Raw genomic sequence first — 15,357 nt, 5'->3', positions numbered from 1 at the left:
GAGCAGGTCTAGCCAGGAGAGAGTTAAGTACTCACAGGAGGTTGATACATGTCAGTAGAAACATGAGCAGGTCTCAACATCTCCCGGTGTCACTGCCAACCCATTCGCCAAGAACCCAAAGAAAACTAAAAATAAGTTCACCAAGAAACCACAGCAATGCCAAACTGTGAGTACTCAATCAAAACCATTATTCCCAACAGTTATTTGTTTTTTTATTTTATTATTTCTTTGTGATTTGGAGTGAAGGTAGGAACATTTGTTTTGTCTCAAACTTAATAGGAGAAGATTACGATGCAATTGGTGTGTGAAACTTTTTTTTTATAAAATGGGATGGAGAGCAGTGATTCTAATAAACATTACGTTTGCAGAGGCTTTGCCTAAAATTACATTACTGTGCCTTAAAATAAATGGGAGAAATGCTGCCCAATCACAGGTGTTGTGTTATCTGCAAGTTTTTTTTGTAGACATCGAAGCCCTGATAAAGCTCTGCGTGGGTTCAATCAGCGAGACTACTTTTATTAATTCTCAATACCGTGTTTCACTCTTTTAAATGCTTCTGATCAGTTGATTATGGGCATCCAATCCTTTAGCTAACCTGTTAAGCCCTGAGCCTGTTTTTCAGGTCTCAGGCTCGAAAACATTCCCAGAACAACTGACTATAACTTCACTTCTAAAAGGGGAAAATTAATAATCTTTTCTCTCAAAGCAATGATAAAAAAGTCAGAATCAATATAGATTTTTTTAAATTTTAAAGTAAATTCAGATTGAACATAGTAAAACAATGTAAATTATAGTTTCCGTCCAAACAAAACCTTATACTGTAGTGAAAACCACCCTTGAATGATGGGATAGTAGACTAAAAGCTTTAGGAATCCAAACTATAACATATAAGTACCCTGTATCAAGATTGATGCAAAACAAGTGACAATTGAGCTTTTTAGAGAGGTTTAGCAACAAATCCACTGCTGGGCTCATTTGGGTGTATTTTCCATATCTCTGGAACCCATCGGCCGATTTTGATGATTGACACCTCTTTTTAACCGTTAGAGCCAATAGAATCGAGGGGAAGTTCCTAAAATCCATCTAAACATTACCCATTGGTGAATAGAGTGATGCGCAACCAGAATGCCCAAAACCGGAAGCTGTCATACACTCTCGTAGCTATCATAGCAGATATGAATACTCAGTTTTTTCCATAAATATGACGATGGATTATCAGTAATCATTTCAAAGTGACACAGACACATTGGATTAACCTATGGATTAACCTTCAGCAGCGTTTTTATCGTTTTAATGCCATTGAACAGAACTTTTGATCAGAACAACAGCAAAGGTTAGACTATTTGCCGTTTCTGCTCCGTAAAGCTACGTCGTGTGATGTCTGGGTTTGCTTCCCCAGACGGGGGCATCCGGGCTAAACAGGTTAACCAACAATTTCACCACAAATCACTGTGCTGCAATCAAACATTAAATCTGTATTTCTCTCTCCTGCTGTGAGCTGTCTTTTCACGCAACATTGACCTCTAGCCAACAGATCCATTGCCCCGGTGGAGCTCTTCAGAACTCCCATCCTCAACAAATGCAGTTATTTAAAAACCTCTTCTTCCAATTATTCTACAATCCAGAACCTGTTAATGTGAGCGTGATGGCGAGTGCAATGTAAGCGATATATCATTTGCACTTGTGAGTAGGAAATCCAATGAATAACGTTGCTTCCTGACTGCTTCCTACATCACTCATAAGATATACGTTACCATGATAGGGTCCGATTGCCAAAGACTATTCACATCTCTATGACATGGCATATGTCAATAAACATTATTTTATAAAAAAAAATGATTCCCTCTTTATTGAAATGCGTGTAATTGTAGCCCAAATACATGTACTTGGGCACCTGCATAGTCAACGACATATCTGCAGCAGCTTTGTGTGCAGACAATCAAACTGTACTGGAAAGCCTTGAAGTGATAATAAGATAAGTGATAAACAATGTCCTTCAGCTGATAAGACAGCTATAGATGACATCCTCAGATCTGATTATTCTTTGCAGTCCTGAGTAAATCTGTTGGAAGTGTGCAGCAATGCTGATGAGACAGTTCTATCAGGAAAAATATATATGCACTTTAAGGTGAGACTCAGTCAAAGTAAGTGCAATTTAGGACTTAGGATGTGGGCAGTACAGTTAATACCTTCTGATGTCAAATAAACTGGTGAAGAAGACCTCATTGTATGATGTTTATGTTTATGTCACTGGTGTATTAGTTTAATACCACTACCTGTATCTACTGTCAGCTGCCACTAGATAAAATGGTTTAAACGTAGCTAATGCTAACAGTCATAAGGGTAGACTGGTAGCATAACTTAAGAGTTAATTGCGAGGGTATCCATGTGTATCCATGTAAAGTTTCTGCATTGACAGCACGTATACAATCTAATCTCCCCATTAATATTCATGACAAATGCTACCTATCAAAGTCCATCGATGCTACGTGACTCCAAGTGAAGGACATGAAAGTAAAGATAGTTGATACACATTTTCATAATTATGACTTATCTTCTGCCCGCTGCATCGACCAGGTGCTTTCAACTGTTTGATCCGACTTATCAAACTCAACTACTGTCTCTTGATCGGTGGCATTTAAGCCCCGGCTAATTGAATGCTGCCTGACATTTTAGCTAACGCAAAGCCCTGCCAGACCTGACAAACAGTAACATGTCAGTTTCCGTCTTCCAGGATAATTGGGTTTCCATCTCAGCTACAGCTGCCCCTTATGGCTGTACATACGTTTGAAGGCGTGTATGAGTAATGCAGATTTACAGATCCTTTACTCGTGAATGAACAAAAACAAGACAAACATTTAGATAATTAACCGGCAGCTTCCCACTTTAGACAACTTGATCCACTTTGAGCTATGGAAATAATGAATTATTTACAGTGGCCATAAATAAATCACATACCAGCATATGCCATTGTGTGGATGTATTTATACTTTATGTTAGCAATGCTTTAAGAGGGGGAAACCAGGTCCCTTATCCTGGCAGGTGCATTGAATTGTTTAGCTTTCACTCCTGCTGAGAAAGTGGGTAATGTCCCGTAAAGGCGTAAAAGAATAACGATGGAATCCCACTGCTCACCTAGAGTTACCCATCCCATCTTCTTTACAACCCCTGTTCCCTCTTCCATCTCCGTGTCTCCCTCTCTGTCATCCCGTCTCCGTCTCGCCCCCATCTCTCTGTCCATCTGTATGTGTGTCTATCGGCCTGTCTCTCCTCCTCTGCTGCTGTGTCTTCTCACGGGCTCCCGGGCCGCTTCCCTCTCTGCTCATTGCATAGTCATTTGGAGACTGTGCCTCAGGGCTGACAGATGTTGTCCCCCCCTCTAAGCACCACCAACCCCCCCCCCCCCTACACCACCACCTCGAACGGAACCATCATCTGTTTGCTTGTCCTCGATTGCGCTACCACCGCTGTGAGCGCACTGTTCCGGCCAGCAAAGCACGTCTGATTCACTGTGATTCATTTGGCATGCAGTGTGTCCTTAAAAAGCTGCTGGACATTCTAAGTACAATTTCCCTGCTTTGCCCCTCCGCAATGTGAAGTTAAAGCATGTGTTGATATCTTTATGTAATTCTTGCACCAGGTGGTATTGCTGCAGGTGTGTAAGCATGTGCCTTCATCACTCTTGACCTGTTTCATCAGGAACTCCAGAATGTTGCTGTTAGCTGGCTGATGCAGCATTTTGTGTTAGACTCTGTTCAAAGTTCCAACAAAATAATTACCTTTTTGAATGTATTTTATTTTACATAAATAAACTGCAATGTTCATTCCTTTAGTCTTGAGGGGTAATATCTCTCCTGATTTGTAGTCATTGAAAATGTAGTACATCTGTTTAGATGATAACACATCTTAGCTGAATTACAGTCTTAAAGTGATCCATTAGCTGATGTGATAGAAATCTAAAAAGTTGTTTTTCTGGTGAACGCAGTCATGCAGAAGGATTTATTTCCCAACCATGTCCCTTAAAGGACCCCTTTGCTATCATGTAGTAAACTGATGACATCTGACTAAGTGACATATTATGGATATTTCAAATTATACTCAATCAATAAGATAACTGTCTTTAAAATAAATGATAAATTGTATATAAACTGCAGGGAGGTTTTAGTATTAAAATATGATATATCTTGTGGATATAAAGTGGTGCAGTGATTACGTATTTTTGAAGGCCTACCCTAAAAATAGCATCGCAAGGGTTCCCTCAACACAAATTAGTGAGATTACCCCATTGGATTTCGGATTATTACAAAAAATAAACTTTGTGGGCAGTTCATGTTTATGGTACGGTTCCATCTCCACCGCTCAGCTAAAGGTGATGACCTTTAGCAGATTATTTAGTCACTTATTAGCAACTGCTGTTTCTACAACACGTGGAAGCTTCAGACATTAATAAAAGGGGTTAAATTACGGACATATTTTATGGCGTAGAACAAAGTGTAAAAGTCCTGTAAACGTGTGTTTATCACAGATCTTATTTCAGGCATCTTACTACAAACCTGTGAAAAAACCATTGACTTCGAGACGAAGGAACCAGAAGTGGTAAAGTAATTTCCGTATTTTAGGACTCATTAACGCACCACTCTTTTGCAGAGATTACTTTTACTGTTATGTTTACAATTTGTCACATATTTTATAATGCTCTAACAACACGTAATAGGCTGCTTTTAAGACAAATTATGTGTTTTGTTTGTCCTTGTTTGTACTTTTATCTCCGTTTTTTTTATTGCATACTTGGACTCGGACGAGGCTTTGTGAAAATAGCGGATTGTGATTTTCTAACAGTCTGTAAATATACACAACTTTATAATAAAATGCATACATTTACGTTTTTCTAGACTAAACACGCATGATCCTAAAAATATATGAGGTTATCATGAGGTTGTTAACATCGCAGTTTATCAGTGGATGTTTGCTGGAACTACTTGTAGCGTGTTTCCTGACGGACACACACAGCGTTGAGACCGGTCAGGTAGAGACCGGTCTCAAGTCAACACCGCTGTTTGAGGGCTTGATAGCCCACTCCCGCTCCACACCGCTCCAGACTCGTTGGTTTGGAACAGCACTTAATGTGGCGGACCCTCCGCGCGAACACGAAAACGGAGGGGTAGTGTGTAGGGCGTGGTTTGGGATTGGGCCTGACAGAAACAAAAACAGCCTAATCACTAAATTCAGAATTCATTCACCTGCTTTTCCCACTGTGACAACCCAAAATGTATTGCATGAAAATATGTCAAACCAGGATTGAGAGAACACTTGTGCAGGTTTTTTGATACTGGTGTGTTCATGACCTGTTTTTTTTAGCACTTTAATATATTTATATTTGGTTATCATCTCTAAGTTTAGAAGTTGTTATTGGTATTGGTGGGGTTCAAAATTCCTGACCTCGATAGGATAAAGGTTACCTCAAAACTAACAGAAAACTTGACATGATATGCAGTTCAAATAATCTATATTAACCAACATGCCAAGCATTGGCATGTTAATGTTGCAGTTGTTAAGTGTTGATGTCATATGGCATTATGAAGTGTTAATTAAGATATGTATTTGAGCATTCTAAAAAAAAAGAACGAAAGTTGTACAACATTGGATTTTAAAGTAAGACGCTTTTCACAGGTTTAAAATGGGTAAACACCATTATCAACCCAATTTAGTCTCAGGATTGAAAGTAAATCAAAGCTAGGTTTTGTTATATTGATTGACTTCATTTTTGCTGCAATAGCACTTTAATATATTAAATGTACCTAATCCTTCTCAGTATAGCAGCCCGCCACTCTCGAGCTGAATTCAAACTACCTAAGAACTAGTTCCTGTCAGCTTTACTTTGAAATGAATTATTCCATAGCATGCTAACATGCTTACAACACGCTAATATACTGAACATAGCCTTATCACAGAGCTGTAAAAAACTGACAGAACTGGGTGTGTTACTAAACTTTAGCATTAGCATGTTAACATAACAATATTGCATTAGGCTAACTTGTTAGTAGCCTATCCTAGGCTAAATAGAAAACACTAAAATATAAGCATTGTAGCCTGCTTATTCTTAACTAATTTAAAGCTAGATTTCATAAGGCATTATTAAGTGTTTATTCAGATATGTTTTGGAGCTTTCTGGAAAGAGAAGAAAAACTGTTGTTGAAAACTGGGGATTCACATTGCCAACCCAATATAGTCTCAGGAGAAAATCAAATCTGGTTTTTGATACTATTGATGGCCAATAAATATTCATAAGTAGTTGTATAGCAGTTTTTATTGCTATTAGTGGAGTCCACAGAGCTGGATACCTTACAACAAGGAACAAGGAGATGATGTATCGCTGAAATCCATCATAATGTTGTCTCAGTATCACAACGTTTATCTCAATATAGCCTTATTTCTTTTTACGCTTCTATCTCTGTATCAGAGCTCTAAAGAGTAACTACAGAAAATCCTTCTGCTATCCAATAGTGAAATTGTTCAACTAACAAAATGCTGGGTGGCTTAATTGTAAGGGACAACTTGTTGTAATTGTCAGGAACCATTCGTCCAATTGAATCTATAGAACAATACCTTTTTGACAGTGAATATATTTTAAATTGTGCATGCATGTGTTGAACTATCAGAGTATCATAATCAGATTTTGTGTAAAGAAATAAAAAGGGAAATATCCAAGCAAAGGCAAATATTAGGAAGCTTTCAAATTCGATTAAAATAAAGTGAGAGATATCTAACCTTCGTGTCACTTCTGCGTTTATGTTTGAAATTCCTTTTAAGTAGTTGCATCATTTTGTGGTCTTTTTTTAGATGGACACTTTCTGCTAAACTTTTCTTGTCATTGCCATTGTTAAGGACATTTTGACGACATGAAATATTCAGTTCACCTTTAAAGTCTGTGCTTGTATCCCGAAGTGAGACAATAAACTAAAGTCTTTGAAGCTCGACAGTGGGAGAGGCCTCGTCTGAGGTGAATTCATATTCCACCCACCTGCCTGTTGTTGCCGTCTGAGCCACACAAGGCCGTAATTGTTTCTGCAAACACATGAATGCACACCCCGACACACACAAGCGAGGTCTTTGCCGTGAAAACACTTGAGCCTTGCGATTGTTGTTTAAGTCAATACATTCTTGAGAAAAAACACTTATGTATTCCTAAAAGAGAACTCACAGACAGAGTGCAGAGTGCAGAGACTGCATCTATCTGTCACTCATATGCTTCCTCTGGAATATTCCGCTTTGTTTTCTAGCCATGAGAGGCTTTACCCATTTGTATGAGGCTGTGGGTTGTTGTTTTTTAACCAGCACTCACCATCCCGACGCATTTACTGTAATAATGGGCTCTCACACAACATTTCTTTCTAAAACCCAAAGTAATTCCCCCTAATGTGTACTGCAAATGGGCTCTCTCATGTACAGACACTGTATGAAGCCACAATATGAAAATTGGTGTAATTGCTATGCTGTTAGACTGTTCTCTTCATGGGTGACCCTGGTGTCATCTCTGTACTGTTTTGCTTCGTCACTCTACATGTTATTTTCCTCTCCTCTATCCACTCTGTATTTGCTGTCTTTCTCCCTCTTCTTCTCACTTTCTCTTTTTCCCTCTCAGTACTCCAGTGCTTTACTCCATCCCCTGCAGCCACAGAGGCCTGATCTACGTTCACTATTGGTGAAGAGAGGGGCTTTTGTCTGCCACCAACATCAGTCTCATGGCGCCATGCCGGGGGTGACAGCGAGAGTGGCGAACCTGCGCTCCCTGCTACCCTCCCTTACAAACATGCAAGTGTGTGATTGGGTTAAAGTGCAAATGGGTTGTATGTGTGTGTGTGTTTAAGAGTAACAATCTGTTTCTTTGTATTATTTTGAATTGGTTTGATGCTTTGACCATGTCGCACTTTGATTCTGTCACTCATGTTTCAATTAAGGGTAAAATCTCAACAACTGTTGAATAGACCTCCATTGGTTTTGCTGCTCACAATAATTGTCCACACAAATTAGGCAGTACTAATATAAGCACAATGACTGTTTACAAAAGGAACAGGGGGATTGTCTGTGTGTGTGTCTCTCGCAGATGAGCTGAACTCTTTGTATGCCTGTTTTGCGTCAGGCTGTGGACACATTAAAGGCCAAGGAGCCCTGCCCTTTTGTTTTAAACTGGGCAGATATGTGCAGATCCTTTTGAAAGGGTTAACCCACAGAAGGCCCCTGGCCGTGTTCTAACCCCCAAAACACACCAGGAGCGTCTGCGCCGCGTTACGTTGCGGCTGCGCAACGCTGCGACCTCCTCCTGCGACAACACACACCAGACGCGTTTCAAAACGTTGCGGAAGCGGAGCGTCGTGTGTGCAGCCTCGCAGTTGTTGTTGATTTTGGAATATTTCCTGGACATTTGTACTTCTACAAGTAAGTAGGCTATACGTAGTTAAATGGTTTATGTTTGTGTCTGTTTAAATCGTGTTTATTGTTGTTATTTCCTATTTTGTTGTGTTGTAGACTACAGACACAGTTAATAATAATTGTAATATTCCAGTTATAAACGACATGAATCAAAGATGTGTTGCTGTATTTTAGTGGTAAAAAAATATGCATTCATCATCATAATTATTCTATATATATATATCATTTACAGTGCCTGTAAACCGGAGGAGAACGCTGGCATGTATTCTCCTACTTGAAAGACTACGGGGGGATGGGGGGAGGAGAAGGAGCCGGTTTAAAACATTAATATGTAGTTGTTACCTTCCACTCCACAAACTGCAGCGACTAAAAACCAGGCCTTGTCCTTTCTGATGTTGTCCTTGTAAAAAGCATTGGTTACATCATATAAAATTGTGTGTTTCTCCACTTCCATTATGAACACCTCGTCGTCCATGGTGCGTTTCGTAGTGGAGGTGTTGTGGGGTCTGCTAAATTAGTATATGTGGGGGATGGGCCTGGCCCGGATGCTCACCTTTCCACTTCCTGCGAGGGGGGGGCTGCCTGCCCGACTTTACCTTACGGCTGCGCCGCGGCAAAAATAGGATTCATCCTAATTTTAGAGAAGCGCTGCGCCGAGCCGCTTCTGGGACGCGTCTGAGCCGTAACACGGCGCGTGTGGTGTAATAGCACCCATTGACTAGAGTGGCCGCGATCCTTACGACCGCCGCGGCGCGGCCGTAACACGACGCAGACGCTCCTGGTGTGTTTTGGGAGTCAGGGTGTGTGCAGTTCAGCTGGCAGAGGTGTTCACAGAAATCTTTTTTTTCTTTTTTTTTCTTTTGTCAAGTTATTGAACTAGTCAGAAACAAAACATACAACAATAAAAATAATAATTTTAACAAAGTACAAACAAAAAAAAAGAAAAGAAAAAATCTCAAATAAGACATCGAAGCCCTGATAAAGAAAACTTTTCTGGTCCTACCCCGTCTAGAGTACATTTTCCTTGTAAATAAAATATTAGGTCATTGTCATCAGCGTCATGTTTGTCTTGTTTTTTTTAACAAAACAATCAAAAAAGAATCACTTTTACAATTACAATAAATAACAAATATGATTGTACAGGTCCCCCTCATAACCATTAATGATTTGGCTTCTTAATAATAGTTTCAGTTTAGATAGACTTGTACAATATTTCAGTGCATCATTCAGTTATTCCACAGACCAACACCTGTGATGAGATGCAATGAAGTTTTAAATGTGTTCGTATGGGTGGTTTTTTGAAAATGCAGTTTCCTCTCAACATGTGCATGTTTTCTCTCCGTGTGAAAAATCCCTGGATATGAGTTAATTGTTGATTTGCGGCTTTGAACATCATTTGAATAGTTTTATAGTCATCCAGGTCTTGTAGTTTTTGTGTTTTTAGTTTGATAAATAATGTATTTTTTGGTTCTCTGTACGTCGTTTTATGTATAATTCGTATGGCTCTTTTTTGCAGAATGAAGATAGGATGTGTTTTATATGTGTTCCCCCAAACTTCCCACACCCACACATCTTCAACAGGTCCCTGCTGCAGTCTGTTGTCCCCACATGTTTTAAACTCTCCACCATCGTTCCTGTCCCCAAAAAGACAAAAATCACCAGCCTCAACTACCGCCCAGTAGCACTCACCTCCATCATAATGAAGTGCTTTGAGCGGTTAGTCAAAAACCTTCATCAGCTTCTCCCTCCCTGACTCTCTGGACCCCCTGCAGTTTGCCTACAGAGCAAACAGGTCCACAGACAAGGCCATTGCCCTCACCATCCACACTGCCCTCTCACACCTGGACCAGAGGAACACATATGTGAGAATGCTGTTCATTGACTACAGTTCAGCATTCAATACCATTGTGCCTTCCAAGCTGGTCATCAAGCTCAGAGACCTCGGGCTCAACAGCGCCCTCTGTGACTGGATCCTGAACTTCCTGACGGGCAGACCCCAGGCACCCGCACTGGGTGGGAAACATCACATCCTCCACCCTGAAGCATCTAAATGACCCCGTGGCGAAAAATGCTAACGCACTTTGGCACAGAACTCAAGATAAAAGTACCCTTATTACTTATCGTAGCTGCACATACAAGATATCCGATTAAAGCTGAGGTTCCACAGATTATTTAGGTATATAGTGTCATCACTGAGTGATCCGAACTCGCGACAGACATCACAACACAGACATCACAACACGTACCTTTACGGAGCTTTTACGGGAGATCGTCTCACCGTAGCTGTCAATCTGATCAAAAGACGTGTTCAATGGCATTAAAACGAGAAAACACGCGACTGAATCGGTTAATCCATAGGTTGATAATGTTTCTGGGTGATACTTTTTTTAAATTTATAATCCATAATACCATTTGTATGTAAAAATCTGAGAGTAAAAGTTAGCTGCTAATGGTAGCCACCAGAGTTATCGCAGCTTCCGGTCTTGGCTATGAGGCAGCCTCACACACACACATTACCAAATAAGGAGTATGTGGGAGTCCCCCTCGATTCCATTGGCTCTGACGGTTAGAAAGAGATGTCAATCAGCAAAATCGAGCAAGGGGGGCCAGAGATATGGAAAATCCACCAAATGACCCCAGAAGTGTTTTTTTTTGGCTAAATCTCTCTAAAAAGGTCAAATGTCACTTGTTTTGCATCTATCTTGATACAGGGTACTTATTATATGTTGTACTTTGGATTCCTAAAGCTTTTAGTCTACTAACCCATCATCCAAGGTTAGTTTTCACTATAAGTACAACATATATTTTGGACGGACACTATAATTTACAGTTTTCAATCTGAATTTTCTTTAAAATAAAAACATTTATATTGATTCTGACACTTCTACATCCAACTCACAGGTGTAACCTTGCTTTGAGAAAAAAGATTATTAATTTAACCCTTTTAGAAGGGAAGATATGGTCATTTGTTCTGGGAATGCCATTTTCGAGCCTAAAACCTGAAAAACAGGCTCGGGGCTTAATAAAGCTACACAATTTGGGTCACCTTTCACTACCGACTTTGGCTGATTTGAGGAATCCATGTTTGTATAGCTTTCAGGCATTTACCCTAACATTGGATGTGATTTAAAAAACGTTTTACAAATATAAAACTGGTAATTACCTCCATCCGACCAATGTGGTCTATGTTTGGACTCATCTTGTCAGGATCAGCTCAACATTGTCATACTTAAATCACCTAAGAATTGCAAAGTTGTCTCTATTTCTTATTCTTCCAACTGCTTTTTTTTTTTAACATGCATGTCATTATTATTGCCTCATGGGGCTGCTGGTGAAGCAAAATACTTTTAGTCCTTTTCATATTTTTACAATTGTCATGCCTTCGCAACATGGGGATCATGAATGTGCAAGCGAAATAAGAGCCAGAGAGGGGGTGCAAACATGTGTCAGACAAAGATAATTGGAATGCTTGTCTGTGTGAGAATGTGTATGTTAATGAGGGTGGTAAGAGAAGACGCGAGGATGGAGACAGACAAAGTCAGTCTGTGTGTGCGTAAGAGCCTGATGGTTTGAATGCGTGTCTGTCATTTTATTTGTTTCCTTGAGTGTCTGTGAGAGATATTAACAACCTGTCAAGTTGTTTGCAGGTCATCATCGGCCGGTTGTTCAGACTGTTTAAACTGAGTCCTTGTGTTGTTCAGTTGGCTCGTTTCCTGTACTCAAAGCTTTTGTGTTTTTCCCATTGTCTTTAGGGTTGCCGCATTTCAAAAGCTTAAAAACTTCTTCATCGATTTTTCAATCTCCTACAGAACATGCATTGTTAATAAAAATAAATTGTTAAAAACAAAGAAAACCATTTATATTTGTAGCACTTTAAAAGGTCGGCTTATTTGGAGACAATGAAGTAGCAATTATAATGATGTGCCTTTTTAAAGCTAATATACTTGAACAATTATTGCTGATTTTAGTTTGAATCTTGATTGTTGATTGGACTTATTGCATATTGCAAGTGGATGAAAATGAAATGTAATGCGTACTTGGACTTATATACCGTCATCGCTACTGCTTCTATGCCACTTTTTTCTGTAACAATGTACATTTCCCCGCCGTCGGATTAATAAAGGATTTCTGATTATGATTTGGATTATGATATTTATCAAAAAGTCGAAAGGGCAAAAACCACTGGCTGTGTTGGACATCTTGTCATTGACTTTTATTGACACATGTGGCAGATGTTCCATCATTTAGAGTGCAACAACTAGTGGTAAAAACATGTTTAATTTGTATTACTTCACAAGCAAGACTTGCAGCACTTCAACAACACATTTCATGACATACCATGGTTTTGCTGTCTTGCAGGAATGTGCATAGACAAGCCACCTACTGGTGAGTGCAACCAATAATTAAACAACAAAACAATGACATTGTATGGCTTTTAGAAAAAAATGTGTTATTACAAAAGTACAAGGGCAGAAAGGGTCCCTTTTCTGAGGACCAACGTAGCATTTAGCCAAATGGGAACTTTGGTGGAACATTTTCATTATGAAAATATGGAACTTCAAACACTTGCATTACTCTTTGAGAAGACCGAACAAACACTTTCCAAATAAAAAGGGGTCAAAAAGGCTTTAAACAAAAATAATTAATTGAGTAATAGTTATATCCCGTTTTGCTTTGAATCTAAAGGCAGCTAGAATTACTTTTCCTCATCCTGGTAATGAGCAATATTCCATTCGATGCGCGTTAGCACGATCTATGTTTTCCACCCTACAGCTGTGAAGAAACTACACAGTTCCCCTAGCTTAAACACAACTCTTAGCATTTATATGCTTCCATCTCCCTGGCACACCAATTAGCTAGTTGTGCTAAATGTTGCCTACGCTAGTTTCAAGGCAGAACTAAAGCTTGTCGAAATCTGGAACCACATTATGGGTGTCAGTCTACATACCATGTAATCTGTTTGTGTGCACCCCAGTACTCTAATGTTTTCACATCCAGGCTCCCTGTTTAGTCACTATGTTCATGTTCCACCCACAATCAGCGTCTCATCGGCTGGATTTACACCTTTACCTAACCTCAGGGATGTCCCAATCACTGACAGCTACTCCTAACTGGATCAGATGGGTGGCCAGGGTTACACTGAGGTGGGGCTGAATTTCATAATCATTAGTAGACACTAATTAACTCAGAGGAAATGACCCTTCTTGATTAGAGTCATGTAAGGGGAGGAAGGTGAAGCTGTGGAGTTAACAAAGACGGATGGTTCTAACTGTCAATTGACCCAAACCTGGGTAAATGCTAGGGCTAAGCATGAAGGAAAATATGAACCTATCGTTATCTGCTATCCTTTTAGGTCTTGATTTAGCCTAGTTCCAGAAAGACAGAAATAAAAGAGGAACTATAGACAAGCTATTTTGGAAGTATTTTCTTTGCTACCAGTTCTGTCTACATGGATTGAACTTGTTAAAAAATAACTTACAGTTCAAAGCCTCTAACTGACATTGCAGAAACTAGAAAGTTATAGAGGAAAAGACAGACAGCCAAAAATACAGATGATGATGAGTCATGCCTAGATTTTAATTTGTACACACCAACAGTGGATAGGAAACAAGAGCAGTGCACACAATCAGGGCAATGATCACATTTGAAGCGAATAAGGAAAATATGAACATTACCTTTCTCTTGTTGTTGGGGCTCACGTACAAATAACTCAGTATTGTCTTTGCTCCCACTTTCTCATTAAGCTTCTGGTACGTTGCTCCGTAGTCAGTTGACCTGAAATGTAATCAGAAAGGTCTGATGAACACTTGATGAATTACTTGTTGCAATTAAAAGTGTCCCCCCCCCCTCGAGAATTCAGTGGCAGAGGGGAAAGAGCATCTGCGTTATTAAGTCTCTTTTGTGTTTAACGCAGCGACATGAATCCCCAAGGAGAACAGCGGCTACATCATTATGGTCAGTGTGTGGGGACTGCTGAACACAAACAACACATCATAAAACCAAAGAAAACCTTTTTTTGTATCCAGATGTTCATCATCTGGATCATCAGTTTGTTCCATTATATATATTTTGTATTTACAAGCAACCATGCAATCACACAAATCAAAATGAAAGAGCAATGCTACTAGAATAATTTGAACATGCTCCAAAATAGAGCCAAGGAACAAAATAAACAGCGTCAGAATACATTCGCTATTAGCAAGACTGTATAAATGAAGTCTACGGGGAGTTTTTGTGCTATACATGCAGAAAATAGTACATTCAGACGACAGGACATTTTTAAGCTTTTTACTCACCTGCTGGCTGCAGGAAAAAGTCTCTTCTATTGGTAGGCCTACTGAGTAACTTATACATTCATGTTATTCTGGATTAATACCTCATTATAAAACATCTGATGCTATTGCTTGTCATTATATTACAATTTAAGTGGCTCAATAAATAGCATTATGACATGGACCGATAAAAGGGCATGTTGATTCAACACATCCTCTCTCCCAGGTCGGCCTTTGTTGACGTTATGTCAAGGTCCCCTGTGTCTGCTTTTTCCAACGCAAGGGGGGCGACCCTGTCTCCTAAAAATTACGTTCCCACAGAACTAAACTGCATTCTCAATTACGTTTAGCTAGAAACGTATTTTCTCCCACGTTACGTTTGTTATGAACGTATCTCAAATACGTTTATTTTCTACATATCTTAGAAACATATTTTCTCCCACGTTACGTTTCTTATGAACGTATCTTAAATACGTTTATTTTCTACATATCTTTGCCATTTATTGTCTTGCTTATAATAATGATAATAGTCATTTATAAATATCATTTTAGAGCACACATTTGAAATCGACGATCGGGTTCGATATATGGTTAAATTAAAATCAGTAGGCGAGGCTGTAATTTCGCCAGCTGTTACTCTCATGAACGAGGCAGA

General features: G+C 39.5%; 1 protein-coding gene across 4 annotated transcripts in view; it reads right to left on the bottom strand.

Annotated features, from left to right (window-relative positions):
- Window positions 1–15,357, bottom strand: part of LOC117547462 (VPS10 domain-containing receptor SorCS1) — a 235,697-nt gene that overhangs the window by 90,450 nt on the left and 129,890 nt on the right. For all 4 annotated transcript variants that reach the window (XR_004569193.1, XM_034218221.1, XM_034218222.1 and 1 more), the window contains exon 3: window positions 14,106–14,205. Coding sequence is in view for 3 of the 4 variants with exons in the window: in XM_034218221.1 (XP_034074112.1) it covers window positions 14,106–14,205 (100 nt within the window). In the remaining variant the exon portion in view is untranslated. The remainder of the gene's footprint in view (window positions 1–14,105; window positions 14,206–15,357) is intronic.

The sequence above is a fragment of the Gymnodraco acuticeps genome, unplaced genomic scaffold (assembly GCF_902827175.1).
Source record: "Gymnodraco acuticeps unplaced genomic scaffold, fGymAcu1.1, whole genome shotgun sequence".
NCBI classification, from domain to species: Eukaryota; Metazoa; Chordata; class Actinopteri; order Perciformes; family Bathydraconidae; genus Gymnodraco; species Gymnodraco acuticeps.
Note: the sequence above shows the minus strand (reverse complement) of the source record. Positions and strands in the feature narration are given on the sequence as shown.